The sequence below is a fragment of the Cupressus sempervirens genome, chromosome 7 (genome assembly GCF_028749045.1).
Source record: "Cupressus sempervirens isolate cs-2001-9-10 chromosome 7, ASM2874904v1, whole genome shotgun sequence".
NCBI lineage: Eukaryota > Viridiplantae > Streptophyta > Pinopsida > Cupressales > Cupressaceae > Cupressus > Cupressus sempervirens.
In genome coordinates this window covers 636,793,250-636,821,073 of record NC_143124.1, presented here as the reverse complement: position 1 = coordinate 636,821,073, position 27,824 = coordinate 636,793,250, and the positions used below count along the sequence as shown (strand labels likewise).

The 27,824-nt window shown below is 35.0% G+C and overlaps 1 protein-coding gene across 5 annotated transcripts in view; it reads right to left on the bottom strand.

Moving 5' to 3' along the window:
* LOC149548296 (pyruvate kinase family protein) overlaps window positions 1-27,824 on the bottom strand; it is a 144,376-nt gene that overhangs the window by 30,968 nt on the left and 85,584 nt on the right. For 2 of the 5 annotated variants that reach the window (XM_089792378.1, XM_089792379.1), the window contains one exon: window positions 15,200-15,321. The exons of 1 other annotated variant lie outside the window; for it this stretch is intronic. In XM_089792378.1, the coding sequence (XP_089648504.1) occupies window positions 15,200-15,280 (81 nt within the window). In that variant the 5' untranslated portion in view covers window positions 15,281-15,321. Of the gene's footprint in view, window positions 1-270; window positions 448-15,199; window positions 15,322-27,824 lie in introns of those variants that run through there. 2 more of the 5 variants (XM_089792380.1, XM_089792382.1) reach the window with 2 other exon arrangements.

Sequence of the window (27,824 nt, the reverse complement as noted above, 5' to 3'; positions counted from 1 at the left end):
CTCTACATATTTAATTTTCATCCTAAGGTTTGTACTCAAAACAAGGGTCTCTTTAAAATCCAACCAGTCATTAAGAAAAATATCCAAAACTTATAAAGTTGGGATTTTAGACTTCAAATTCAATGCCCAAATTTTTTCCTTTATTTATACTTAGCGTACCTTTCAGTCCCATTTACTTATTACAGCTGGGAAGAGAAAAGAAAGAGTTTATTAGTACAAAGAAACTTGACACTCAGGAAAAACTTTGAAAATGAAAAAAATGAAACCAACCTTGAAGGTAGTATCCCAAGTGCTTTCATCTTGATTCTAATTCTGATTTGTCTCTTCACGTATCAAGTCAAAACTTCAATATGAAAAAATAATGACTTCAAGAGAAATGCAAGAAGTAGAAGGCCGTAAATTGTGCAGTAAACTTGCAAGTATACATTCCACTCACTAAGCAATGTCCTGAATAGAAAGTTTTCTAATATTTCACTTTCACATTAAAAAAAAGACCTTAACACTTGTTGATCATTAAGATGCCAACGTGGACAAGTCGAAAGAGAATACATTGAAAGGGTTAACATAATATAATCATACAATACATGTTGAAAACAAGCTACACAAACTTAATATTACAGCTATTACAAACTTCAGAAGTAAAGAAAAGCTAAATTTAGTGGCACACCTTCCAAATGATTACACTTGAAGCTAAAAATGAATGGAAATGGTTGAAACAGAGACCCTTTCAAAATAATCACAAATACTAAATCTGAGAAAAAACTGCAAAGGTTAACATTAGAAATAAAATGGAAGCATTTTTAATGTTGTGGAAGCACTGCCATCAAGAATTACAATATTGAAATCAAAATTCAAATATTACATCCCTTTTAGTAGTAAACCACATAAAAATGACAAATTAATCAAAAGCAAAATTATTTTACTGTTCTACTAATTCCATGGTTAATAACCAAATTATTATTCCCTAAAACAATTTCAACTTGATATATTGAAAGAGAAGTTTCCATTAATGATGAAAGGGTAACTAAGAGTAGTCTAAGCTGAATCATGGCCATAAAGTTCACAACAAACCGGATAAAATAATTAGGCTTTCATAAATGCTAGAATGATTAGTTAATTAGGCAAACTACAAGAAAGATAACAACTTACAAAACCAATATTAGCATTGCATTTAAGATAATCATCAGACTGAACCCACCATTTTCATTACAAAATTAATTATAAGAAATTAAATTTTAGAAAGTTACTTTGCAATGATACACTAGGTTTTCTATATAATTTAAGAGGGGTCACTCATTATAGTGCTAATTTGACACAACGGCAAAGCCTAGAATAAAAAATCGGTCTATACTTTGGAAATACTCATGAAATATCTGGGATGAAGTAAATTAAATGTTGCAACTAGACTATATCCTCCTTACCAATATGTTGATGTGTATGACATGTTAAGATAAATTAATTATTCTCAATTTTTATTGACTAATAACGATCTTGATCAAGAGGCAGTCATATGTAGGCTAAATGAAATGGAAATTCAATCAAGAAGGCAAAGCAGAAAGAAGAATACCTTAAAGGAAAACTAAAATATTGTGTAAATTGAGGAAAAAGCCTCACAATTTAAAATTTTGTAAAAAATAGGGGAATGCCCCTATAAAATTGTATGTCTTTAGTGGATGCAAGTCCTTGGACAAGACTGGAGGCTCTCTTGAATGGGGGAACCATGTAAAAATCTATTTAATGATTAATAAAAAGTATTGGCCTTGGCCTTTTACCGATAAAAATAAATTATTTTACTGTTGCTGGTCAATATAGGCAATGCCAAGATCCATTATAAATATAAACTGAAAATGACAATCTGTGGCAAGAATCCCCTGTAATAAACAATTAGAGAACATTTCCAAAGACAAGGGCCCCACTTTTAGGAAGAAACTTTGCCAAAGATGCACTGGCTGAGTTATAAGTGTATGACAGCCAATGTAAAAAGTTTCAATGTCTTTGTTGGAGCAGCAGCTTTAAAATATTGAACTGTGGCCGCTTTCAAGGTATGGTAGCAAAGATAAGTTAAATACAAATCATTAAATGATGGGGATCAATACCCTTAGTGATTTGAACAACAAATAAGCATTAAGAGACAGTTTTTTTCCACAATCCATAGATCTTTGCATGTTTCTGGATTCAATTGTGTTGCTGTTTTTGGCATCAATGTTTCAGATCACACTCCGTAATTCACTTCTTTTGTTCTCTACTATTCATCCCAATTCTGGATTAAGGAGTGTGATCCGAAACGTTGACACAAAAAACAGCAACACAATTGAATCCAGAAACATGCAAAGGAACAAGCATTACTTAAGGGTTGCACCCAGATAATCTTTGGCACAGTATTCCCTTGGTCCCTTCCAATTACCACAAACATTATTATTCAACACAATCAAATGGTACGACTGGCATAAAGGTATACATGCACGTGTTACACACACACACAGTTTTGGAAAATTTCACCAGACAATATTATAACCTGTAAATCCCACACAATCAAATAACTAATATGGGAAAACTTTCTAGAACAACCAGCACAACAGTAATTCCTAGATGGAATTACTGAATGAATAGGTGGTCTTTCATAATCCAATCTGAAAAGGAAACTAAGGGGATTTTCCTTCTTCAAAGTTCTGAACCAAAGGGTTTTCAATGTTGGGTGTAGAGATGAACAAAGTGCTCAAGCTCTAATATAAGTTTTTGATATTATCAATTGGTAACATTATATCCTCAATTACTCTTCATAGAGAAATAGGAGTTAATAATAATTAAATATTAATTTTCATTTTCTCTTTTCCCTCCAAAACTTAATTTTGAAAAGTTTCTAGAAAGTTGATTTAATTAAACATTACTTTTGGACCCCAATCCTAGCAAAACTTTAATAATCTTCCTTCAAAACAACTTTTTATATATAGAAAATATGTTTTTTTTTAATGAAAATAGCATAAAGTTATTTGGACAGCTTAAGTGAAAATATTAATCATTTTTTCAGCTCAAAAGTAGGAACATGACAGTCCACCCTTCTTGAATTCATTTCTCCGAAAGCAATAAGGATGCAAATTATTTATTTAAATTTCTCAAGCATGCTCGTCTAGGCAATGCTTATTGTATTTTCATATTTTGGCTTTCATAGCAGTTGCCTTATGTCGAAGATTTATTCACCCCCTTGTTTTTGTTGTGGCACTATGGTATAACAAGGAGCTTAAATCTTTTTTGTGAACATTACATGCACATCCACTACTCCATTAAAGTTCATAAATATAAAGAAATCTGAATCATTAGCCTTTGATACAATTCCAAAAGAGAGAAAGATCAAACATATTGTAAAAAGTCTTGACTTGTTGAAATGACAATACCAAGAACAAGCAACGAAACAACACCATATTGCATTAGGTGGAAAACCAGTGGTAGTTCTACTTTAGACTTCAATATCAGTTGTCTAAACGAACCGTCTAGATCCCATGCTCTTAGTATAGACATATTTGGACACTTTCACCCTTCTTATGATGCTTTCCATGATGACAACTGCAATATCCCCATTATGAACCTAGATCATGTTAATTAACAATCTAATAAGTTTGAATTAAAGATTTAAACCTATTATAACTACCATACATAACACTTACCAAGTAGAAAGAATTCCAATATCGATGACAAATGAGCGTTTAGCATTAATTCATCAGCGAGCATGCAGAAACATGGACAATTGAGAAAGGCTCAGCAACTGGTCACAACCATAATTAAAAGTTTCAAGCAGTGATATCAACCAGCAGAGGTTTACCAAAGAATGACTGTCGCTTATCTCATCTAACACATGTGCCAAAGATGATTTGGATGTCCAACCTGAAGCCGTTATTCAGACATGAATACCGCCTCAACACATGCCGTGAATATAATTAGATAAGTGTTGATATTAACTAAGACTGTGGGTTGAAGCTCATAATCAGTACACAGTCAAGAAATACATGTGGAATGATGAGGATGTCTGCTATCCAGAAGAACACCAAGACATGGATGTTATAAATGGTATGAGCCATCAGCAACAACGCTTATCCAAGCATTGTCAATGAAAGTAAAGTAACGGCAATACATTTCTTAGGGATATGAAGGCATCGATAAGAATGGAGAAGACCAATAGTGGGCATTTCACATAAATGAACAGGTATCAACAATTTGATAAGTAAAGGGATTCTTATTAAGTGGAAGTGATTTGATTAAACAATATCAAATAAGAAAAGTAAATGCTAAATCATCGATTAGGCATTAAAGTGATTGTAAAATAATCTGCATCATTAATAAGGGTGACATCTTTCCACTGTGCCTCTTCAGCACATATTTATATTAAGCCAATCGTCTCTTCAAAGCAACACTGAAGAAGCGATTTTATAAACATATCTTTGTGGATCTGCTTGATAAGAGCACAGACAGTTGCCAGTGGAACCTATCTCAGGTGCAAGTATTATAATTGCAGATCAGAGAGGGCACCAGTCAAATAGTACATAATATAATTGACATATCACAGATGGCTCCTCTACGGAGTATTTGCATTATTCATATCAAAACATCTGAGACGGCATACTTCTGCCTAGTATTTATCCTGTAACGTGCAGCACATTCCAGATTGTATATCAGAGATGGCTCACAGGGTAACATGCATACATTATCTTTCTAAATCAGAAACAGCCACTATACATAAACATGGAATTCTACATTGTTTTTAAAACTGCAAGGCTTACATAGCAGTCATTGATAGAATTGTGGTAGAATTGAACTATCAGTTGTATGCCATTGTGGCATTTGGAATTACCAGTCACATATAAATATCCATTTACCATTGCATTGTCATCCATTAGTGCAGTTCCATTACCAGTCATATCCATAATTCATTAATTTCTAATCTTTATTCACTGTCATAATTCACATAACTTCACTTTGCACTCATTAATCCATGTAGTGTCCATATAATTACAAACAGGGGACACTACAACAACATATTTGCAATGATATAGTATGAAGCATCAATTCTCTGCTAGCAAGATTACCTTCATGCCTTGATCTATAACCATGATGATAGTCAAATGAATTATAAATAGTTGCTAATCTGAAAATTTCCGCAAGCCCAAAAAAACATTTTCCTCTCATGCATGCTCTCAACTGTGTTTCTGATAATCAATATGTTTCTTGCTTCAAAACATCTCTTTCTTTTCTGATCTGAAATTAAATGAATGGTTTGTATTCTTATCTTCATCTGTGATTCTGTTGACACCTCCAAAAGATGTGCATCAACTTGATCATTCTGATGACTCGAAAATTCGGATTTTACCAAATGATTCTCTTTAATTTCATTGTCACATACATCCTGAAACTCATTCTTATCCAACTCAAATCATTTGAAGAATTGGAAATGTTTTCTGAACAAAAATAGCTTTTTCATTTATGCATTCATCAAGTGATTCTCTGCTCTCCTTGACATCGTCAAGATGAATCTTTTTCTGTTCTGCAATCTTAGAAGTCACCAGGATATCTTTATATGGTGGACTCTTCCAAGATCTACTTCTCAATTTTTTCCAGGCAACATCACAATTTCTTCCTTAACGTTCTTTTATAATTTTACATCAAGTGTACCCATCATTGTTTTAGGTTCCCCCATCTTCCTTTGTGGTTATTCATCTAATGTAACCTCCAAGTAGTAAAACAATACTTTTCCCTGGCATCTATAGACTAGCCCCAATTGTTTTGTGCATGAAAGAAACATGTTATTGCTCTAAGTTAATTTATGCTATTATCTTTCCTTCTTGCAATAGACGAGTTTTTTTTGTTTGCTAGAAGATGCCTTAGAATAGAACGCAAAAGATTTTAGAAATGAAATACTCTTGTCAGCTTCCTAAGGCCTTGGTTCTAATCATTCCTCAAACTTTCTCATCCTTACTCTGCTTCTATTCTCTTGGAATTTCTCCAAGAATTCTTAAAATATAATGTAGGATTTGTATATGTTTGAATTTTTATCATGTTCACAAAAGGCAAGAAATTTGTATGAATCCCTGTCATACTATTCTTTTAACCACGCATACTAAATATGATCTCTCTTTTGAGTGCCTCTAATGAATTTAAAGATTTTAAACCTAAGTGAGAATAGAGCATAATTATGAACTCATATTAGAATTCATGTGCTCAAAATACTAACTTTGGAACTTCTGATTTTGCAGTTCATCCATCACCTCATTAATATACTGTATCGGAAATTTGTCCTTAAAAATTATTATGCTCCATCCTCTAAAATTGATATAGGTAGAAGGATCCATCTTTTTTCGTCCTAGTGATGGATCAAGAGCGATCCAAACTATAAATTAAAATTTCTTTACATAATTTATTCAAAACTTTTGTTGGCATAAAATGCGTTGACTTCAAAAATTGTGTCTAATAATTTTAATAGAGTTAAATATGGCCTTTTACTTTACCTGTAACATTTAAGTTAAAATTCCATGTACCAAGCTCTCAACTTCTGTTCTGTAATGATGATGGTAAAGATAACACTTACATTGGCAAGCATGGATCCTGATTGTATTTAAGTCAGAGTAACGAGAATCGCGCTGAAATCGCGTGAATCGCCGATTCAGCGATCAGATTCATGCACCCCGATTTTTTTGGAGTCGGAAATCGTGATCGGCGATTTCATCGGGTGAATCGCCTGAATCGCATGTATCGGCGATTCACTCAAAAAATCGCCTGAATCGCCATTAGAAATCGCCAAAAATCGGCTGGCAACAGCATGCATGTTTAGTTGGAAATAATAAAAAAATCACTTATGTTTTTTGCTTTCTTTTTTACCTTTCCTCTTTGTTATAACCCTAAAGGGCCTTCTAATTGTTAAGCATGACTAGAAGAGAGAAGAGAAAAGAACCATAGGTTATAAAAAAAAAAAAAAAAAAAACGACAACAAATAAAAAATGTTTAGAATGCATAACGGATGATGCCCAAGGGAAGGGAAAGACATAATCAGGTAGTAAAACATCAGCGGTTCCCAGAAAGAGTGTGGGATCAGAAGAAAATCACAAAAACACTGTGTTCCATATAGTTTTGTGTGGGTTTCAGAGTGCAAATTTGGTTTTGGCGACGGGGGCGCTGCCCCTCGACCCCGCCCTGTATCGCGACAGGGAGCGCGCCCGGGGCGCTGCCCCCGGACCCCGCGAGGGCGCTGCCCCTCGACCCCGCTAGGGGCGTTGCCCCCTAGACCCCCAGTCGCTGCGGTTATCAGTCGTGAGAAGTCTCACCAGTTGATGAGACCTGAAGCTGTTGCAGGCATGGAGTGTCTGTGGTGGAGCGAACAATAGAGCAAGCCTTTCGAGAGGGGTGATATGCTTTGAAGCACTTGGAGTAGGTGTTGGATGTGAAGCTGTCTTATAAAAACTCTTTACCCCATGTGGTAAACACAAACTTCCATGTTTATATATGTTAAGTTTCAACTTCTATTTGATGATGTTATAGTGTGTTTAAGTTATATTCAATAAAGGGTGCATGAAATAAGTCTTAAATTGTTAAAATCTCTACATTTAAAGGGTTTTTTTAAATTTGCCGATTCATCGCCGATTCACCGGCGATTCACCCCCGATTCACGATTCGATTCGGCCGTGCCGATTCCGATACGATTCCGATTCTCGTTACTTTGATTTAAGTAACATGTGTAATATTACCATTTTTTTGGTAACCTCGGAAGAAATTCTCTAAAAGCTAATTCTTGCTTCTCATTGATTACTTGTATTATTGAAAATTAGTATCAGGAGACCAATATATCTGACTTATAATGATGCGTCAAATAATACAAAGTATTATTTGAGACATTAAATTATTAATCTATTACTTTTAACTATCCTTCATATAATTGAATAATAAATTATTTATATTTTAATCATATTAATCAAATGATATTAATTATACTAGTTATTAAATATAGAATGTAGTGATTTCTAGGCAAGAGCCTACAACACAATGGTAAATTGTGAGCCTCTTTTTTGGGAGGTCTTGGGTTCAAGTCTACTCAAGCTTAATAAATAATAATAATTAATCACCGCACATTATAATTAATCTTGGCTTTGACCTCTTACCGATCAAAAATAAATAAATGTAGTGATTTCTATTACTGCCTATGTCCATGCCAACATGGCATCTTATATCTCCTGACGGGTTATTAAGAAAGTCTTATCATCAAGCTAGATTTTATGAGTCACATTGTTACATCCCGATTTTTGGCTCAATTTTTAAATGTTCATATAGTTGTTGAGGGTTCAAGTGAAGTCAAATGACAGGTAAAATTAGTTATGATCATGTGAAATGGTAAGATGTGTTGGTTCCCAAAACTACAGATTGGAAATCCAAGAGCCTGCCACTTCTCCGATAGGACTTCTCAATCAATTCTGGCCAACGAACGGGAATACTTCTCGATTCCCCTGCACTTTACGCTTTGCTACACCTAGGTGGGTAGACCGTCTCCTCGAACGCTGACTATCTCGTTCAAGGCTTTTTTGTAGCAAATTTAAACTTCTGGAGTTCTCCGGCTGGCAAGGTCCTCGAACTCGATCATAATGAAAACTGGGTGCTAGATAATGGTTAAATGTTTTGTATGATTGAATAATAATAAATTTGATGCTTGTAGAAGGAATATATAGATTTTTTGACTTCAATAATAAAATGACCAGTGCCTCTGCTCATCCGGGCAATAGAGTCAACTTCAGTGAATTATCATGTACAACTTTATAATGTTTTACACACTTTATTGCCAACAATTAAATAATCAAGATGCGACAGATCAATTATTACGCAATCTTAAATTAGTCCAGATTGAATTTTAACTCCTCTGGTAGGGAGACAAACTGGACACAGATACGAAACTGATTTAATATTTCACAATATCTGCGATGATCAAATTTAAAATGCTAAATGACCATGTCCACTTATCCGATATTTAAATTGTATACAGAATTCCAAAAAATAATTACAATGGACGATTCGCCTACAATTTAAATCTCCACGCCTTTAATAATAAACAAAGAACATTTTATTTTTTCATTTTACAATTCAACATTCGGACAATCATCCATATTCAGGAAGAAGTATTTTTATATTACTTGTACGGAGGGATAAGGAGTATATTATGACTTTGTAATATAAAATAATAGTATTTTATATTACAAAGTCATAATATACTCCTTATCCCTCCGTACAAGTAATATAAAAATACTTCTTCCTGAATATGGATGATTGTCCGAATGTTGAATTGTAAAATGAAATAACTCTCCTTTATATCTTTAGTTGATGAAGGAAGTGACTTTTCACGCTGAAGAGTCATCTCTCAAAAAATAATATTTCTTTAAAACTAAGCAACTTTTCTCCTTAAATAATTGCATCTTTTACAACTTCTCTCTTAGCATAGTCAAAAGACCTTGAATTAATTTAATTACTTAAATCACCATAGTTTCAAATTTATAATAATATTTCCACCGGCATATTCAGGTTTGATTAAACTCACGGCATGACTTCTTACTCATGTGAAATCCACAACCATGGTGAATGGTAGATAACATATAATTCATCGAAATATTCTGAATCAATTGCTCACGCATTTGACTAATTCTCAGTTATTGTACCCTCCATGGAATTTTGAATATATTTGCGTTTTTGTGTGTTTCGTCCATCACTGCTATATTTTTGCTGAAGATTGCCCTAATAATTCCCAATGCCTAGAACAATATTGAGTACCTTTGCCTTTAAAAACGATTTCTTTCAATACTCCTATTATTTGCATCATTCCTTGTCGTCTTTGTATCTATGTTAGGTATGTGCGTTGGGTATCTGAGTTAGGTATGTTCTTTTGATGACAATATAGCATCAATATGGGCAAACAGTTGGGCCTTCAGTGTTCTTCTCATGTTCTTTCTAAAACATCTTTTGTTTCCAACGTTGATTCTGTTTCTTTCTTGTTTGTCTTGCAAACTTCCAACGACCTACAAGGATTGTCCACACCACCAACCCAATAGCAAAGCTCCTCAAAAGTGGGATAGTCGTCAACCTTCAATGTCATGCAAGGAAGAAATTCCATCATCAATGAGTGTTTTCAGATGAACTGTAGACTAAATGCAATGACTGAATGAGCATTGATTATAGATTAGCTTCAGCGGCAATATTTGTATGAAATCATAATATATGCCACAAAGCCTTGACATGGTCAAGTTATATTGTCATTCCTCAATAGACAACAAATATAATTCATTTTCCTTCATCTATGATAGGTAATCTATCTGATTGAGAAGGAGAGCTATTTTAAGATTTAGAAAAGCTTTATGAAGATTGATCTTGCTGTATAGATGATTTGATTTCCTTGGTGTCCAGGCCGTTAGCAAAATGGAACTCAATTTCATCTCTGTTATATGAATTTATTTTTTTACATCTTCTTGAACTATTGTCACCTCGTGTGGTGCCAATAAGCTTTTCTACAATACATTTCTTAGCATCTTTCCTGCCTCTCAAGTTCTCCTAATCATGACTTTTATGTCTCAAACAATATTGTTTGAATATAAGTAGTGGGGAAAATCTCAAGATGTTCTCTTTGCCATGGTGATTGGAACTCTTTATTTTGCCAAAATTTTAGAGTTCCATCAAGATGGCTAATCGTTATAATTTCATATGAAGATGACATGTTAGTTAATCATTATGATGTGATTTTAATGTTACCTTGAAATCTCGGAAAGTTGGTTATTCATCATGAATCCATGGGAAGTGAAATGGTCATTAGCCGTTATGGTAGAAATGAATAATAACTTGTTATAGTAATTGTGATTATATTGAGTATGTTATTATCATGGAGAATTCCTTCCCTACAGGAGCACATTGAAGAGGGGAAACATAGCCAGAAAGGAATTGGGCACGGAGGTGGGGGGGCACCACCTACCATTGAACCAAAAGGTATGAGTCTTGACCACCATGGCTAATGGAAAACGGCTAGGCAAGCAAGGGTATACCAAGGGACTACCATGAGCTAACCAGTCAATTCATAACACTTATCAAGAAAAGACATTAAGCATTTAAATAATAATATAAATTGTTACCTTTTCTACCTAAGATCGTTGTGGAGTCTCATAATTATATTCTATATACTGGCACCATGTTATCATGACATCTATACTTGCACATATATGTGTGTGTGAGCATAATGCCGTAAATCAATCTAATGATACAAAAGAAATAAACGATTAAATTTATGCACATGTATGTATATATGTATGTACAAATAGTGGTGGCAAAGATACCATGTTGCCAATATATTTTAAAATCATTCGGAGGGAGAACCTTTATAATTATCATTAATATTTGTTCCTCCTTGTTTTGAGTGATTGCTTATCTTTCCATCAAGCTTTTATTTTCAAAAATTTCAACCGATGGAGTTACTTATTTGAATCGATTGGAAATGTAATTTCTTTATGGAACCAATGTCTAGCCTTATGTCCGCCACCTCGGCCTTTCTTGTAATGAAGCATGCATTTGCGGGCTAGTTTATTTATTTTCTCACCAAAGCTATACAAGCATTTTTCTATCCAATCTTTCTTTTGTGCTCTACGTTTTCACTTCTCCCTCATGGCAATAAGCCAAGGACTGTGATCACTACAAAATTCATTGAGAGCGAGCTCCATATCCTTCAAGAACCTAGTATGTACGTCAAACTTTCCAAGGTTTTCTTCGTATTCATTTTTGCAGAATTATCATTTTCGCCTGCCAGTGAACATAGTAATCTCTAACCGCACAAGGCAGCACACCTCTTTTAGCAGGTTATGCATTCAGTATTCCTTTATGTATGATGTAAGCATAAGGATTGTATGTTAATAACATTGTTGTGAACATTATAACTTGCCATCGTGTTACTGCAAGTGATCCGTATTTTATATGCCACTTACAAATTCTAAATATGATATGATATTTGCAAGCACTGGAATACTTATTGTGTATATTGTTAATTTTGCTAGCTTATACAAAGGTGTCGCCAATATACCTCTTAAGATAAGTACAGCATTTATTGCCATGACAAAAAATTTGTACAACATTTGGATTTAGAAATGCAAATTGCTACTAGAATGGAATTTATCCAAGGGATCTCCTAGGAAGCACCCACAAGGACCCGAATAGTCAAGATAAAGGGTGGGAGGAGAGAACATCCCTGCAAAAACAAGATGAAATCAATAATGAATGTATATATTTACATGTAACAGCATTAAATAACTAAGTCAACTCATGGTAGTCCAATGTAGATATATTGTTGTCAAATGAGCGGTGGGTTGATACTCTAACACCAGGATGCTCAATGGTGTAGTAGGCCTAATTCTAGGGTAGGGAGGGCCTTTCTCAAATAAGATTGTGTGGGGATACTTAAAGTCCACAGTTGGAAGGTTAAGCTCTTGGCAATACTTTTCCTCTCTGCCAAATGCAAATTGCACAAGACAGAGATATTATCTGCATTCAATATCTTCTATTAACGGGTATTTTACTTTTATGATTTTTGAAATCTCAAGTGGAAGAAATGTTAGATGGTTAATATCGTTTAATCAATTATTCCCTCCAATGCTTAGAAATCAATTTCCTTTTAAATGTATTAGGAAATCTGTGAAATCAGTTGATTTTACAAATTGATCATGAAATGTAATTGCCTATATGAGATGGGCTTACTTGATGGCTGATATAACTGTCCTTCATTCACATGAATAAAAATATAGACGTATATTTTCTTTTCTTTTAATTGTCATAATTAGCAATGGGGGAAAAAAAGGATGTTACAGTGCTTTTGTTACCCTAAATGGTAATGGTTATTATGATACAGTGGTATAACTTTTGTGCCCAAAGCGGTATATGTGGACTAACCCAAAGTTTTGTAGATGTTTCCCTAGGCGGATTCCGGTTTCGGAATTTAGGGTATTCCAAACTTAAAATCCTCAATTTAGTTTTATTTGATTATGCCTTCAATTGCTAGTTATGATATTTCAATTAAACTAATTGTAACTGATAAACTCCTTCGTATGAACATGTAAAATAACTGTTATAACTGCCTTCTCATGAATGTGAAGTAATAACTATATATCGATAATATGTTAGTTGTTAGCTAACGCTCGGGAAAATGGGTGTTGCACCCATCAACTCATACCAACGTGCCTCCAATATGTCACGTCAGTTCTCATCACAACCTCTACTATATATTCATGTCTTCAATCTACTAAATTATAAGGTAGAAAAATGATAGAAAAGAAACAAAAATAAATGGAAGCAATATAAGCATAGAGTATTAAGAGGATATAGTGAGGATAGTCTGAAAGTTGAAACATAAGAAGAGTGTGTGTGTGTGTGTGTGTGTGTGTGTGTATATATATATATTCTGAAAGTTGAAACATAAGAAGAGTGTGTGTGTGTGTGTGTGTGTATATATATATATATATATATATATATATATATATATATATATATATTACCACAGAGTTTAAACTATAAATTGTTATTAGCCTGATCAAAGTTAACATGGTATCAGAGTGGGTTTATATATATATATATATATATATATATATATATATATATATCACACATCATAATAACAACATAAAATACTTGATCTCCACTCTTCATCATACTCTCAACATTCAAGATGTGAATGGATTAACGATTGAAGATAGGTTAGAGGATGCTCCAAACTTCACAGCTTAGAAATTTAGAATAAAACTCGTTTTGAAAGAAAACGAATCAGCTGAGCTTGTACTAGAAGATATTGATTCACCCACTGAGAAAATTGAGTTAATATAGTGGAATGAAAACAATATCAAAGCAATGAGGATGATTGCAGAATCCGTAAAGGGTCACATTATGCCATTCATCTCCAAACTTGAGACAGCTAAAGAAACATATGTACAAAATTAACAACACAACTATAACACTTACTTTGAAACGAAAATTACACCACGTCAAAATGGCTAAAGGAGAATCTGTTATATCCTAGTTTATGAAAATTTCAGATCTAAGAGATCAACTCTCCACCATTGGTCATTATGTTGATGGCAAGGAACTGTCAATCTTGGCTTTGAATGGACTTCTTGACTCATGGGAATCGTTCATCCAAGGAATTAGTGCAAGATCGAAATTCCTTAAGTATGAGTTGGATGACCGATTACAAGCAAATTGTATGCAAGAGGAATTAAAAATGATTACAAAGGGAATCAGCAAGGCTCTACTAATGAAGAAACCCATCCACTAACAGCACAGTCCTTAAAGAAGAAAAGCAAGAAAAATCATTTTAAAAGGAAGAAAGACAGAGAATCTCACGATGGTCCTACATCTAAAAGAGGGAATGCAACAAAGGTTACATGTTCTACCTACAAGAAAATTGGTCACTATGTAAATCACTGTAGACAAAATTCTAAATCCCAAGCTACTATCGCTCAAGTTAATAAAACCATTACAGAAAAGGATTCAGATGGATTCTTATTTTATTCAGCACTTGCAAGTCATGTATCTACTAATCATAGCACCTGGATAATTGGCACTGGTGCATCTCAACAAATCACTGGATTTAGAGCGCACTTCAAAGAATTAACTCAAAGTAACTCTTTTGATCAAGTGACCATTGGAGATGATTTGATTATTTTGCTGCTGGAGTTGGAACTGCCTCCAAAAAGAAAATTCTGGTATCTCCCTCCAATTAGATAATGTTCTATTTGTTCCAAGAATTAAGCGAAATCTTGTTTCAGTATCAGCATTGGAAGTTGAGGGATGTCACATTGCATTTGCAAGTGGTCAAGTTATTAAATGGCAGAAGAATTCTAATATCAAATCAGCTAAGGTTATTGGACTTTGACATGGGCATCTCTATAGACTATGCATTGTTCCTATGCAAGCATTAATTCACAATTCTTCATCAAACTCCAGTGAAATTTAGCATAGAAGATAGGTATTCAATTATTACAAAAGAGAAAAGAGATCCTTAAATAGTTCTACAAGTAGAGTTTCTAAAATGGAAATGAAAGACCAAAAAGAAACATTCTAAATAAGTATGAAAAGGAAATATCCTAACTAAATGATTATAGAAACATTACATAATTTAATTTAACACTAAGCATGAGAGATGAAGCAGAAATGTGTTTACATTTGATGAATTTTCACTATTACTAATGAATGAGCATAGTGGTAAAGGCTTGGGTGTGGGAAAAATTCGCATTGCCATCATCAAACCAAGAATAGAGATTCCACCTTATCAAAAAAGCAGACCTGCAATTTTCAGAAGCATAATGTTAAATGTGCATACAAATTTGATCCTAACTAGTGCCACAAAATGCACAAATGAACATGGAGCAATCAAAATTTAGAACAAACAAGCAAGGGAACATAAACATTTACCAATGAAATTATTGTACAAACTACAACTATTGTGTTAACAAATGAATGCCTTAAATTTGAATTTATGTTGCTTCTACCTTTACTTTGTTGTCATTATAAAAGTCCTCTATATTTCCCTATATTGTGTGACAATAAATGTATAATCCCTTAAAAAAATAGGAACTCAAATGCTAGATTCCAATAGGAGGGGATGAATGTGAAGAAATTCCATTTTGTAAATTTTTGCCACATTTTTATCATGTCCATGTGTAAAATGGTAATCAGACTACATTGCAAGAGTTTTTGGTTATTTGTGTCTATGAAAGCTAATTTGTGATATTGGGATAAAACCCTTGATCGTGTGGAATGAAGTGGAAAATTTAGATCCATCCTTTGAAATAGGTTGAAATCCTGGGAAAAGATATATCATTACTCTATTCTCACAAGAGAATTTTTTTTAAAGATTCATAATCAGGATTCCATTGAGGACCCCATCCCATCACACAAGTTTAAACAAATCTGTAACAAACAATATTGTATACCAAACACACAGCAGCTAAACCATGTTACCAACTACAACCTATACTACTAACCATACACCAAAAGAACTAGAAAAGCTTAACTGCATGAACAACCCCTAAACATGGGCATAATTGAGCCTTAGAGACCATAGTACAAGAATAATACAATTCAATGACAAAAACAAGACTAAGAACACAGTACCATCAAAAATTTAAGACAATTCAAACACCCCCACCTATTAAGACCCAATCATTGTGGATGGGACTATTACGATAATAGATAGTTTCTGATATCATTATTTATTATTTAATGGTTATCTACTGTAATCTCCTGTATATATTAGAATGTTTATCATATTTAGTTTAATGTATCGAGAATGGAATGTGTTGTCCGGCATTTTGTCACCACAAAATGTTGGCAACAGCACGAAACTTTTCCAAGCTAGTTTCACGTTTCTCTAAGCTTGAATTTGATATTCAATTGCTTAATGTTGATTGACTGATCCATTTCAATTCGAATATCAAATTGTTTTTCTCAAGGCCTTCGTCAAGTCTTTTTCGTTTTGCTTTATGTCGAGCCTTTGCTTGATTTTTGAAGCCTTCACAGTCCGTTCTTTGCTTTTGAGTTTGTGTTTGCTTGTTTTTAGTCCTCTGGTTTTGCTCATGTCATGCCTTTTGATTTCTCCTTCGATTCGGTCTAACCTAGAGGTCAATCGGAGTTGTCAATCAAAAGTTATGCCCGTTTTAGTGCCTCAAAAGTGGACATTTTAGGTGCAACAGCATGAATTTAAAAAATGATGTTATATTTTCAATTTGGCATTCGCTTTTTGAAAAATATAACATTTTACTCACTTTCTGTTATGTTTTTAAGTTACTTTATCTTTTAATTTATAACTTAAAGTGACTAGTGTGCACTTTATGTTATAATTTAAAGTTGAGTTACTTTTTAATTTTTCACTTAAAGTGACTATAGAACTATATAGTTACGTTTTAAATTTTTTATTTTAAAATCAAATACTTATCTAAGTGTCACTTTAACATAATGTTTATGTATTATATTGAATAATATGACGCATAAATGTTATTTTTGACCCATATTGATGACATTTTTATAAATTTAAGTGAAATACATAACTTAGAAGCCTCAAAGTGGACTTTTTATGTGCATTTGCATGTAAAAATTATGAAAAGTGGAAACTTTTCATGTTATTACATATAAAACTCACTTTTGAGGATACTTTTGATGCCATTACATCAAAAGCTTATGAAAGTGGACCTTTTTGATGCAATAACATGAAAAGTAGAGTTTTTGTGCTTAAGCATCAAAAAGGTGAAACACATTTTAAAACATGCATATGGCCTCAAAAGGTCTGATTTTGCCCATGAGCATGTTTTAAAACATGCAATGCACTCTAGAAAGTGTGATTTTGCATAAAGACACATTTTAAAACATGTAATTGACCTCAAAAGGTCCGATTTTACATGAAGACATGTTTTCAAATATGCAATGATCATGAAAATGTCCAATTTTGAGAAGGAAATGTGTTCTTGCTCCCCAAGAATCCGATTTTGGCCATAACTCAAGATTTTATTCATGAATTTGAACGAAATCTTTTGCATTCAACGAGTTTTTGCTTGGTGATCATTTTGCTTCCATCAAAAATGAGTTTAATAAGCTGAAAACAGATTTTGGGAGTCCAAATCTAGGGCACGTTTTTGAAGAAAAACTTCAAATTCCTTAATTTTTGCTCATAACTTGAGTTTTACTCAATGGATTTGCATGGGATATTTGCATGGGATTTGTTCCATTTGAAATGTTTTTGCATGGCAATGAGTTTCCTTGCTTTTAAAATGGATTCATTTGCCTCAAAAAAGTTTTTGAAACTTTCATAATGAATCACGTTTTTACTTAAAATGCCCAGAAAATTGAGGTTTAAATCCACTTTTATGTATTTTGAAGCCACTTTTTTGCATTTTGATCCATATATATGCATTTGGGGAAGTCGTTTTTGCATTCACAAGTCAAAAATGACTCAAAAAATGCATTTTTTGACCACTCTTTTGCAAAAACGGCCCAGATTTTTGCATAAAAAAGTCATGTTTTTGTTCAAAAAACTCAAAAAAATGCATTTCCAGCCCATACCTTTGATCAAGAGGGATTGTTTTTAAGTTTTAAATGCATGATATTGTCTTTAGAGACCACATTTTTGGCCTTCTCATGTCAAATTCGACCATTGAATGTCAATTACATGCAAGTGCGAAAAAAGTCAAAATGTTGTTTGAAAATTCGAATTTAAGGCAAAATTGGTCTTAAGTCTAGATAGATAGATAGATAGATAAAATTTTAACGTCCACGAGGCCAAAAATAGCCTATGGGACAGCAAGACAACTCAAGCAGACTTAAGTAGCGATGTTCGCCTCTTGTGTAGACTAATGATGAGCCCCCCCAATTGCTCAATGTACTCTTCGTTAAACAGGTTATGCCAAGAACTGTCACATATAGTATCCGCAAACTTATCCCTGCTATCCTTGTAGGCCTCACATTCTAGAATAAAGTGCTGTTCAGTTTCCACTTTCCCAGAATTGCAAAATCTGCAAATTCTCTCTTCCCAAGCCTCCTTTGGCCTCTTCCAACGCCCGGTCTCACAACGAAGTTGGTGAGAGTTGGTTCTCAGCTGAGCAATAAGAATTTTAGCTCTCCAAGAAATGTTGGCTCCTATGTACACTTTTTCGAGTTGATCACAAGTGGGGTTGAACTCATTTATATAATATAGTTTCTTCCTCCCAATCTCGCTTCCCCAATTTCTCTTGTAGAATTTCTCCATAACAAAGACCTTTATTTCTTTATTACTTGTGGGGCACATATTGAAATGAATATTCCATTTACTCATCCACTTGATGTTTTGTTGCATCCATGTCCTTTTTCACTTACATAGTGTGTCACTAAAGACAACTTTCGGCCATCTATCCTCTTCCATTTTTTCGATTATTTTTAGATAGCTTAAAAGGCGAACCATAGCAAGTGCCTCAATAGGCGCAGCCCCCATTTCACTTAGCATGATGTCATATGGAACAGTGCTTTTAATTTTAAACTTGCTTGTAATCAAGCGCTTTTGGATTCTTTCGATTTGTTTCCATTGTGCTATAGTAGTGTTGCTGGCCCATAATTCACACCCATAAAGAACAACTGGCAGCACAAGAAGACCAAACAAGGTTTGAATAGTTTTCCAATCCCACAACTCCGCTTCACGGCACCTATTCTGAAGAGCGTAGAAAGCCTTCCATCCACCTAATGTCCTTTTATACCTGCAGCTAGAGCAGCTTAGTTTTTTGTTGAAATCGATGCCAAAGTATTTATATTCCGCAACTTCTTCGAGAACACTTCCATTGTAATAAAATTCATGTTGATGCTGTTTTTTATTATTAGAGAAAATCATAACCTTGGTTTTGCTGATATTGACTTGCATCCCTACCATTCTACAAAAGTGCTCAAGAGAAGATAGATGGTCTTGCAAACCACAAGCAGATTTGGCAATTAAAATGAGGTCGTCCGCATATAGGAGTAGCTTTATAACAAATTCCCCTAGCTGAATGCCTTCACGCTCTTGCGTGTTTAACCACTCTTCCAGTTTGTCAATATATAAACCAAATAAAGTAGGGGATAAAGGGCAGCCCTGTTTGACCCCGATATCGCTCCTAAAACATTCTGAAATGCCATCTGAAGTTCTGATTTTGACTTTCACCTCTTCGTACATCCTATGAGCAGCAGCTCTGAGATGCCTAGGAATCCCCAATTCTTCCATCCTCAACCAAAGCTTGTCTCTCGGAACGATATCAAAAGCCTTTTTGAAGTCAACAAAGCAACAAAAAACCTCTTCCTTTTTCTCCCACTCTTTTTCAATAATGTGTCTCAGAGTGACACAGTGATCCACTGTCGAGTGCTTTGGCCTAAAACCAGCTTGCCCTTTAGCACGTTTATGATTTTCTTCTGCCCATTTGCTGATCCTAGTTTCTATCATACTGCCAAAAAGTTTAGCAAAGAGGGGATTGATCATTATAGTCCTGTAGTTGGAGGGATTGTTAACATCACCACTCTTAAAAAGTGGTATTGCAAGGCTGATTGTCCAATCTTTCGGAAACCCTTCCTGGCAGATTTTGTTGAAGATTTCAGTGATGTGCGGTGCAAGAGTTTTCATACCCCACTTCAAATATTCAGCTTGAAGCGCAACAAGGTCTTTTGCTTTGCCTCCACCCAACTTCTTAATCCCTGTCTCTATCTCTTGCACAGTAAAAATATTTGTGGTATCATTGACCAAAGGTGGCTGTCCCACTCCACCCTCTTGTTCATAAAGTTTCTTAGCATAATCAAACCATTGGGTGGCAGTAATATTATTTTCAGTTTGCTTCCTCCTTGGTTGGAGTTCTTTCCAAAAATGTTTGGGGTTATTTCTGCCCAAGAAAATTAGCTCCTCTCTCCTTGTGGACATAAAATCGATTTTTTTCTTCTTTAGGATCTGTTTGTAGGTCTTAATGTCAAGGTTAGTTTTATTTGACTCCCTTAGATTTCTCCTAGCCCTCTTGCATTCCTTATCAAACCATGCATTGGCTGGAAAACAATTAGTTTCAGATTTTCTATTTTTTGCTCTCTTGCATTTTGAAAGAGCCTTGTGAATCAGATTTGATAAATCATGACTATTAACACCATGCTTATACATAGGGTGTCCCATACAAAGTTCCTCAAGAGTAGCCCTGAAAGTGTTACTATTTTCTGAAGTTAACAAAATTCTGCCTTGAGAAGGTGGGTGTTGAGGGCCTTGGATTTTTGCCCCAATCCGTCTATCCTTTGCCCAATACAAATTTACGTACAGTGGTCTATGATCTGATTTGAGATCCCAAATGTGCTCTCCAATTTCAACTTCTTCAATATTGTTATACAAATGCTGCGAACAAATTACATAGTCTACCACACTTGCCCCGTTGTATGTGTTGCAAGTGAAATTGCCCGACTTAGCCCATCTAGCCAAACCATTACAGATTATTAGATCAAATGTGCCACACAAAGTGATCAATTCTTCCCCAAAATGATTGCAGCCTTTAGCATCTTCGGATATTCTATCCCATGGATGATTTCTCTCTGTGAGCCAAATAGGGTTATCATTTACTTCGGAGCTGAAAATACTTGCTTGCCAATTTGCTGTCCTAGCATTGAAATCTCCAACGAGAAGGACATCCCCACGTTGTGAAAAAACAGCAACATCTTTCTTTAACGTAGCATAAGGGTCATTGTGATCTAAACCACACTTTTTATAAATTTTAGATACTTGTGGAGCAAAGTAACAAGCTGCAATCCTGAGAAGAGTGTTATTTTCCACGATTTTGAGCCATATAAATTGTTTATTAGAATCAATCTTTTCCAGCTGAATGACACAACCTTCTTTTTCTTTTACTAGAACCATTATACCTCCATAACCTTTACCATTTCCCGCTGCCTCATTCCACACTGCCATCTTCCAGTAGCCTTCAAACAATGGGGTCTTACATCCCTCATGCTCATGTGTCTCTATGAGACAAATAATGTCTTTGCCTTCCGCAATAGGCCCTAACCCAGGCCCACGTCTCCACGGATAACCTCTGCAATTCCAACAAACTAAACTTAAGGACGCCTGGGTTAAGCTTGATTGCTATTTATTTTGATGCGAAAGACTCAAAGTTGAGTTATTATCGCTAGGTGTGATTATGGATCTTGTTGTATCGCTGCCTGTTAAGGTGTTTGTTGTTGCACCTTTGTTGCCTTCTTGCTGCCCTTCATTGTAGCGGTGGCCAAAATGAGCAATAACTGCTTTTCCCTTGAACATCCAAGCTCTTTTGCCTTCATTTCTAGCTGTTCTGATTTTTTCCATTTCCATCCTTCTTTCTACTTGCTGTCTCATAGTTAAATCCTCCTCTAAAACGAAGTGAGAACCCCACAAGAGCTGTTTTTTGTTAAGTAGATTTTGTTTGTCGCTAATGCTGAGCATGACTACCTTGATTGGCCTATTTCTCTCAGCGTGTGGTTTGCCAACCCTCCAAGCTTGGCAGATTTGTCCTTGCCACAACAGCACAGCTTGTAAGAAATCCCTCGTTAGGTCAAGGGTATGTTCGCCTTCCCCATAGTCTTTTATCCCCTTGATAATTATATTGGATGCCCTAAGCTGCCTTTCCTTGACCTCTTTGTCTTGCGTGTTCACACGAATCTTTGCCTCTTCTCTTGCCATATCAGGGTGTTTGCTATTTTTGTCCCAAGTTTTGGTGACTTCTGCAAAACTCCTCTTCTCTTCACCATCTGCCTTTCCTGGCAAACTAGTGTGAAGAATCGTTTTCTCCTTATTATGAGATGACTCGGTATTTGCTGTGACCTTGTTTGTTTCCAATGTCACATTCAGGGTTTTCCATTCATCCTTCATATTCTGCCATTCAAGCTTCCCGGCTAAAAGTGTTTCTTGCAGCGTTGAGATTTGAGCTTTTAAAGTGTTGTTATCATCTACAAGAGTTTTATTTGTTGCAATTAGCACCTGTATATTGCGGTAACTTTCTTGCTCCTTAGCCTCTAGGAGCTCCAACCTCCTCTTGGCCCTCAAAAGTTCTTGCACATAAAGATCTGGGCACCAAGCGAGAGGTGTGGAGGTAGGGCTGTAACTGACAGACTCATCGAAGTTATTACTACCATACAGATGACTATCACCACTTAAGTGTGGAGGAGGGCACATTTTGACTTGTTTATGCAATCTCTGCCCGTGTTTCTGCTTGTCATGTGACCCTTTCATACGAGCAAGTCTACGTTTTAAAATGCCCTTGAACTGTTTAACATTGACCCAGATATATTTTCCTGTCTTGCCAAGTGATGCCATTTTGACTTGCCCTAAATGGTTAGTTTCAAAGTGTACCATAATTTCTTGACCGTTTTTTACCAATGAGATGGTTTGTTTTTCCATGGTTTGCATATCCACCGTTTGTTTTCTCATTTGTGTATCCTCAATTTGTTTTTCCATTGATCAAAAGAAAGAAGGGCGAAACAAAAGCTAACAAGAGCAAATATATAAAACAAAACCAGAAAGTGCACCTTGAAACCCCTGGCTTATATTACCCAGAAAGAGCAAGTATATCTCGAGCATATTACCGCACCATCACAGGAAATCGATTCCTGTAAGTAAACGAAGAACAACGTGGCATCTTCTTTGCGGATACGTGGCATCTATAAAACTTGCTATTTTGGCTCTTTCTCCTTCATTTTTGGCACTTAATCTTCATGTAAGTGGACTCTTTCTAACTTGCTCATCAATTCATGCTTATCTTGCTATTTCCATGCATATTATTGCTTGATGATTGCCATTTGTCCATATATATGCCATGAAAAGTGCATTTTGCCTTTAAAAATGATGAAAACTCTCATTTTCACACTTTTGGAATTTTTCCAAACTCCAAATTCGAAATTACATGTTGAAGTGCATTGCATCTTGACATGTTTGAGTCTTTTGTCAAAGGCATGTGTTTATTTTTGTGTCTTGCTTGTTTGCATTTCAGTTTTTTCTCCATTTTGGAAGAATTACAAGTTATTTCCCAAGAACTTGAGCACGTTTGACTTCACTCCACTTTCCATTTCATGCAAAAGCATCATCATATTCCACTTCCATTTTCCATGCCACAACACCTCACATCTCATCCGACAAATGCGATTACATGTTTTTCATCTCATTCACCATCTACATATGCATGTAATCTCATTTTCTGCTTTCATTTTCGCCTCTCCATATGCATTCACGCCTCCATGAAAAAATACATATTTTTCCATTTTCCACATCTTTCCATGCTTTGCACCTCATCTTCCATTTGCACTTACATGTAAAAGCTCGTCCTCCATCCGCATTTGCATGTCATCTCACTTTTCATTTCTCATTACATGTTGCATTTACATGTAATCATTTTTCGTGCAATGACGTCTTGAAGAACCTAAGTCACATTTGAAAATCAGCAATCTCCATTTGCACGCATTCCCATGCGCCAAGCACTTTACTTCAAAAAAAAATTAAAAAAATTAAAGGTGCTGATGGAAAGTTGTTCCAAGTGTACATCTGGATATCGTCAAGAAGGTTTTCAAAGTGTCAGAGACTCCAGTTTGTGTTGATCTACAAAGGAGAATTCACGACAACTTGAACGAGAAAAGTTTAATCGCATCAAGCTATCAAAAGACGTAACACCATGGTTATCAAGGTGAATGCACCAGTACAAAGTACAGGAACTTTTGATCCTGTAATCATCCGAGATTGCATCGTCAAGTACAAGGTCCTTCAGGATTGTTTCAACTCTCTTTTGTCTTCTTCTTCTTTCATGTTTGTAGTTGGAGAGGATGCATTGCATGAAGATGTGTAACTACATGTAATGCGAATAACATGTGTATGTAAAAGATGTAATGCAAGGTGCATGTGCAGTTGCATGTAACCTTATTTTTTCTCCTGTAGTTAGACTAGGTCAAAGTTGGTTGAGTTGCTCCCACTTTTTCCTCCACCTTTTTCTCAACTTCTTTGCCTGTATAAAAGAGTGTCCCCTCATTGTAAAATTATCATTATCTTTATGCAAGAGAGCTTTGGAGAAATTGTGCCAGCAGAACTTTGTTTGTGTAAGCATTATTTTGAGAAAAAGTGAATACAAAGGAGCATTTAAGACTTAAGTTTGATTAAGTGAAATTGTCACTTGTATGAATTGTAAGCTTTGTCTATAATTCATTCAAGTTATCTTTGATTCATACTATCTTTTGTTATTGATATTGTATCTTGTGAATTGATAGAAAAGAGTTAAGAAACAATTGAAACCCGAGATTTGACAAGGAACAATTGTGAAAATCCATAGCTATAAGCTTTGTTTGTAGCTTGTATGTTTGTCTTAATTCGCAAAATAGCTAGATTGTTCTTACTTTTACGAGTCTTTGTGCCCTAATTGTAAAGCTTTTACCATATAGAAATACAACTAGACTTAGAGCCAAACTAGTACGTTTTGGCTAGCCTTTGAGTTAGTTAAAGTTTATCAGTATCACTGTTTCCAGCTCTCGATTGAAGTGTAATTAGAGATTCACCTTGCCCATTATTCGCTTTATGAATAAGTGGATCCTTTCTTGAAAGCTAAGAAGAAAGGATAATAGTAACACCCTGTTTATAAATCTCTCAATTTCTTGCATACCTTGAGTTGATCCAAGGAACGGTGAGAAGGGAGAGCCTTCCCTTTAAGATAGGAGAGACACTGTCCCACACGCTATGGCTAGTCATCCTATTTTGCGACTGAAATTTTACTCAAAACTATCGGTTGCAAAATATCCACCCAATAGAATGTTTCTATTTGTTGGGTGGATATTTTGCAACTACCAGTTTTGGGTAAAATCTAGTTGCAAAATAGGATGACCAGCCACAATGTGTGAGACAGAGTCTCTCTTACCTTAAAGGGAAGGCTCCTCCTTCTCACCATTCCTTGGATCAACTCAAGGTAAGCAAGAAGTTGAGAGATTTTGTAAAGGGTGTTACCAATATTCCTTCCTCTTAGCTTTCAGGAAAGAATCCACTTACCCGCAGAGCGAGTAATGGGTAAGATGAAACCTCAAACTACACTTCTATCTTAAAGTTGTAAACGGTGATACCAATAAACCAACACTAACTCAAAAGTTAGCTGAAAGTGTACCAATCTGGCTCTAAGTCATTTTTTAACCTATTCTATAAGAATAACCTCTACCACTGGGGCACAAAGACTTCCAGAAGTGGGGAATTCTAACTATTTTTCATGAATTTAAGATGGTAATACAAGCTACAGTTAAAGTTTCTAGTCTATGAATTACCGCAACCGCTTCCAGTCAAAGCTTCAGGTCTAATTGTTTCTTAACTCACTACACTATTATTGAACACACAATAATAACATGAATAAAAAATAATAGGCACAAATTATAGTCAAATCTTCTAATTCGCCCCATTACAATTGCTTTCAGTCAAAGCTTTGAATCCAATTGCTTCTTTTATTCACTTTTCTTCCAAATTGATACTACACAATCAAAGTTATGCTTGCACAAGTTTGGCAGAGCTTTCTTGCATACAACAAAAGAAGATTTTTACAATGAAGGGGCACTCCTTTATATAGGCAACAGAGTTGAGAAAAAGATGGAGGAAAAAGTGGAAGCAACTCAACCAACTTTGACCCAGTCAAACTAGGTGAGAAATTATTGGATTACATGTCATTACACATGTAAATTGTATTACATGTTATTACAAATTTTCATGTAATACATCCTTTTTAATTACAATTATGAAAGAAGAAGAAAGATGGAAGAGAAATGAAACAATCCTAGGGATGGTTCTGAAGGCCTTTGTACTTGGCGATGCTATCCCAGATGATCACAGGATCAAGAGTTCATGTACTTTGTACCACTGTATTCACCTTAATAACCATGGTGTTGTGTCTTTTGATAGCCTTTGACTCTCTTTGGTGAATTGTTCGTTGTCATTTGAAAACTTGATGTGATCAAGCTTTTCTCGTTCAAGTTGTCATGAATTCTCCTTTGTAGATTAACACATTCTAGAATCTCTGACATTTTGAAAACCTTCTTGATGATGTCCGAATGTAAACTCGGAATAACTTTTTATCAGCACCTTTTAACTTTTTTTTTGTTGTTTTTTTTTTTTGAAGCAAAGTGCTTGGCACATTCTTTCACGAACTCAAATTCCAAAGCTGCCATTGGGAAAGTGGAGACCACATGAATAATTTCTTCTTGAAAATTAAAACACGTCTTCTTAATAGGTTATCCCTGTTCTTTGAAGAATTTCTGACATATCTTGAAAAGTGCACTGCAACATAAAGACGAAAACATCCTCCAATGAGATTAGATCCATGAAAACCTTTGGATTTGAGTTACAATGATGAATCCATGAGGAGTGGGTATTCAAAGTATGGATTAAATACTTTATGAACACATGTGATGGCTGGAAATGAACCAAAAAGCATATGTATTTAGATGGAAAGGGCCGAAGTCAGACTTGGAAAGATGGATTGCATGTGGGCAACGATGGGCTTTTGTAAGTATGGCCAAGTATACAAGTTAAGATGCATATGGATGTGTGCAAATGGCAACTTTGGTTTTTAAAAGAGTGGCCCAAATGCATATACATGAACCCAAATGCAAAAACGTGGCTTCAAAATGCATAAAAGCGGACTAAAAACCCAATTTTCTAGGCATTTTTAGCAAAAACGTAATTCATAAAAGGCATGAAATGAAGCTTTTTTGATATCCAAAGGCAACAATAAGTTCTTCAATAGCATACTTATGGATCAAAACCTCAAAACGACTTATATTTAAGCCAAAAAGTGATCAAAACTGCCCCAAATCTGGACTTTTTCACAAAAACGTGGCTCAAAAATGGAAAAGTATGAGTCATTTTTGTCTTGGATATGCAAAATCATGACCCTCAAATGCATATATATGCATTAAAACTCAAAAACGCCCCTCTTGTGATGGATTTCAAGCCATTAAATGAGCAGATCTAAGCATTTTTTATGTAAAAAATGTTCTTGGAGAAAAGAAAACATCAAGTTTTTTGCCCTTGAATCTTCAAAAACGGGTTTTTGGGATGCAAATGCATGTGTTATGAGAAAAACTCACTTTAAAGATGCATATACATGTTTTAAAAACATGTCTTGAGCTTCTTTTTACCCAAACGCACCTTTTGGGTGCATTGGCATGTTTTAAAAATATGCATTTTGGTCAAAAATGGGTTTCCAAGATGCATATGCATGTTTTTTAAGCAAAACACACCTTTTCGGTGCCATTGCATATTTTAGAACTTTCAAAAATAATCTCCAAGGCAA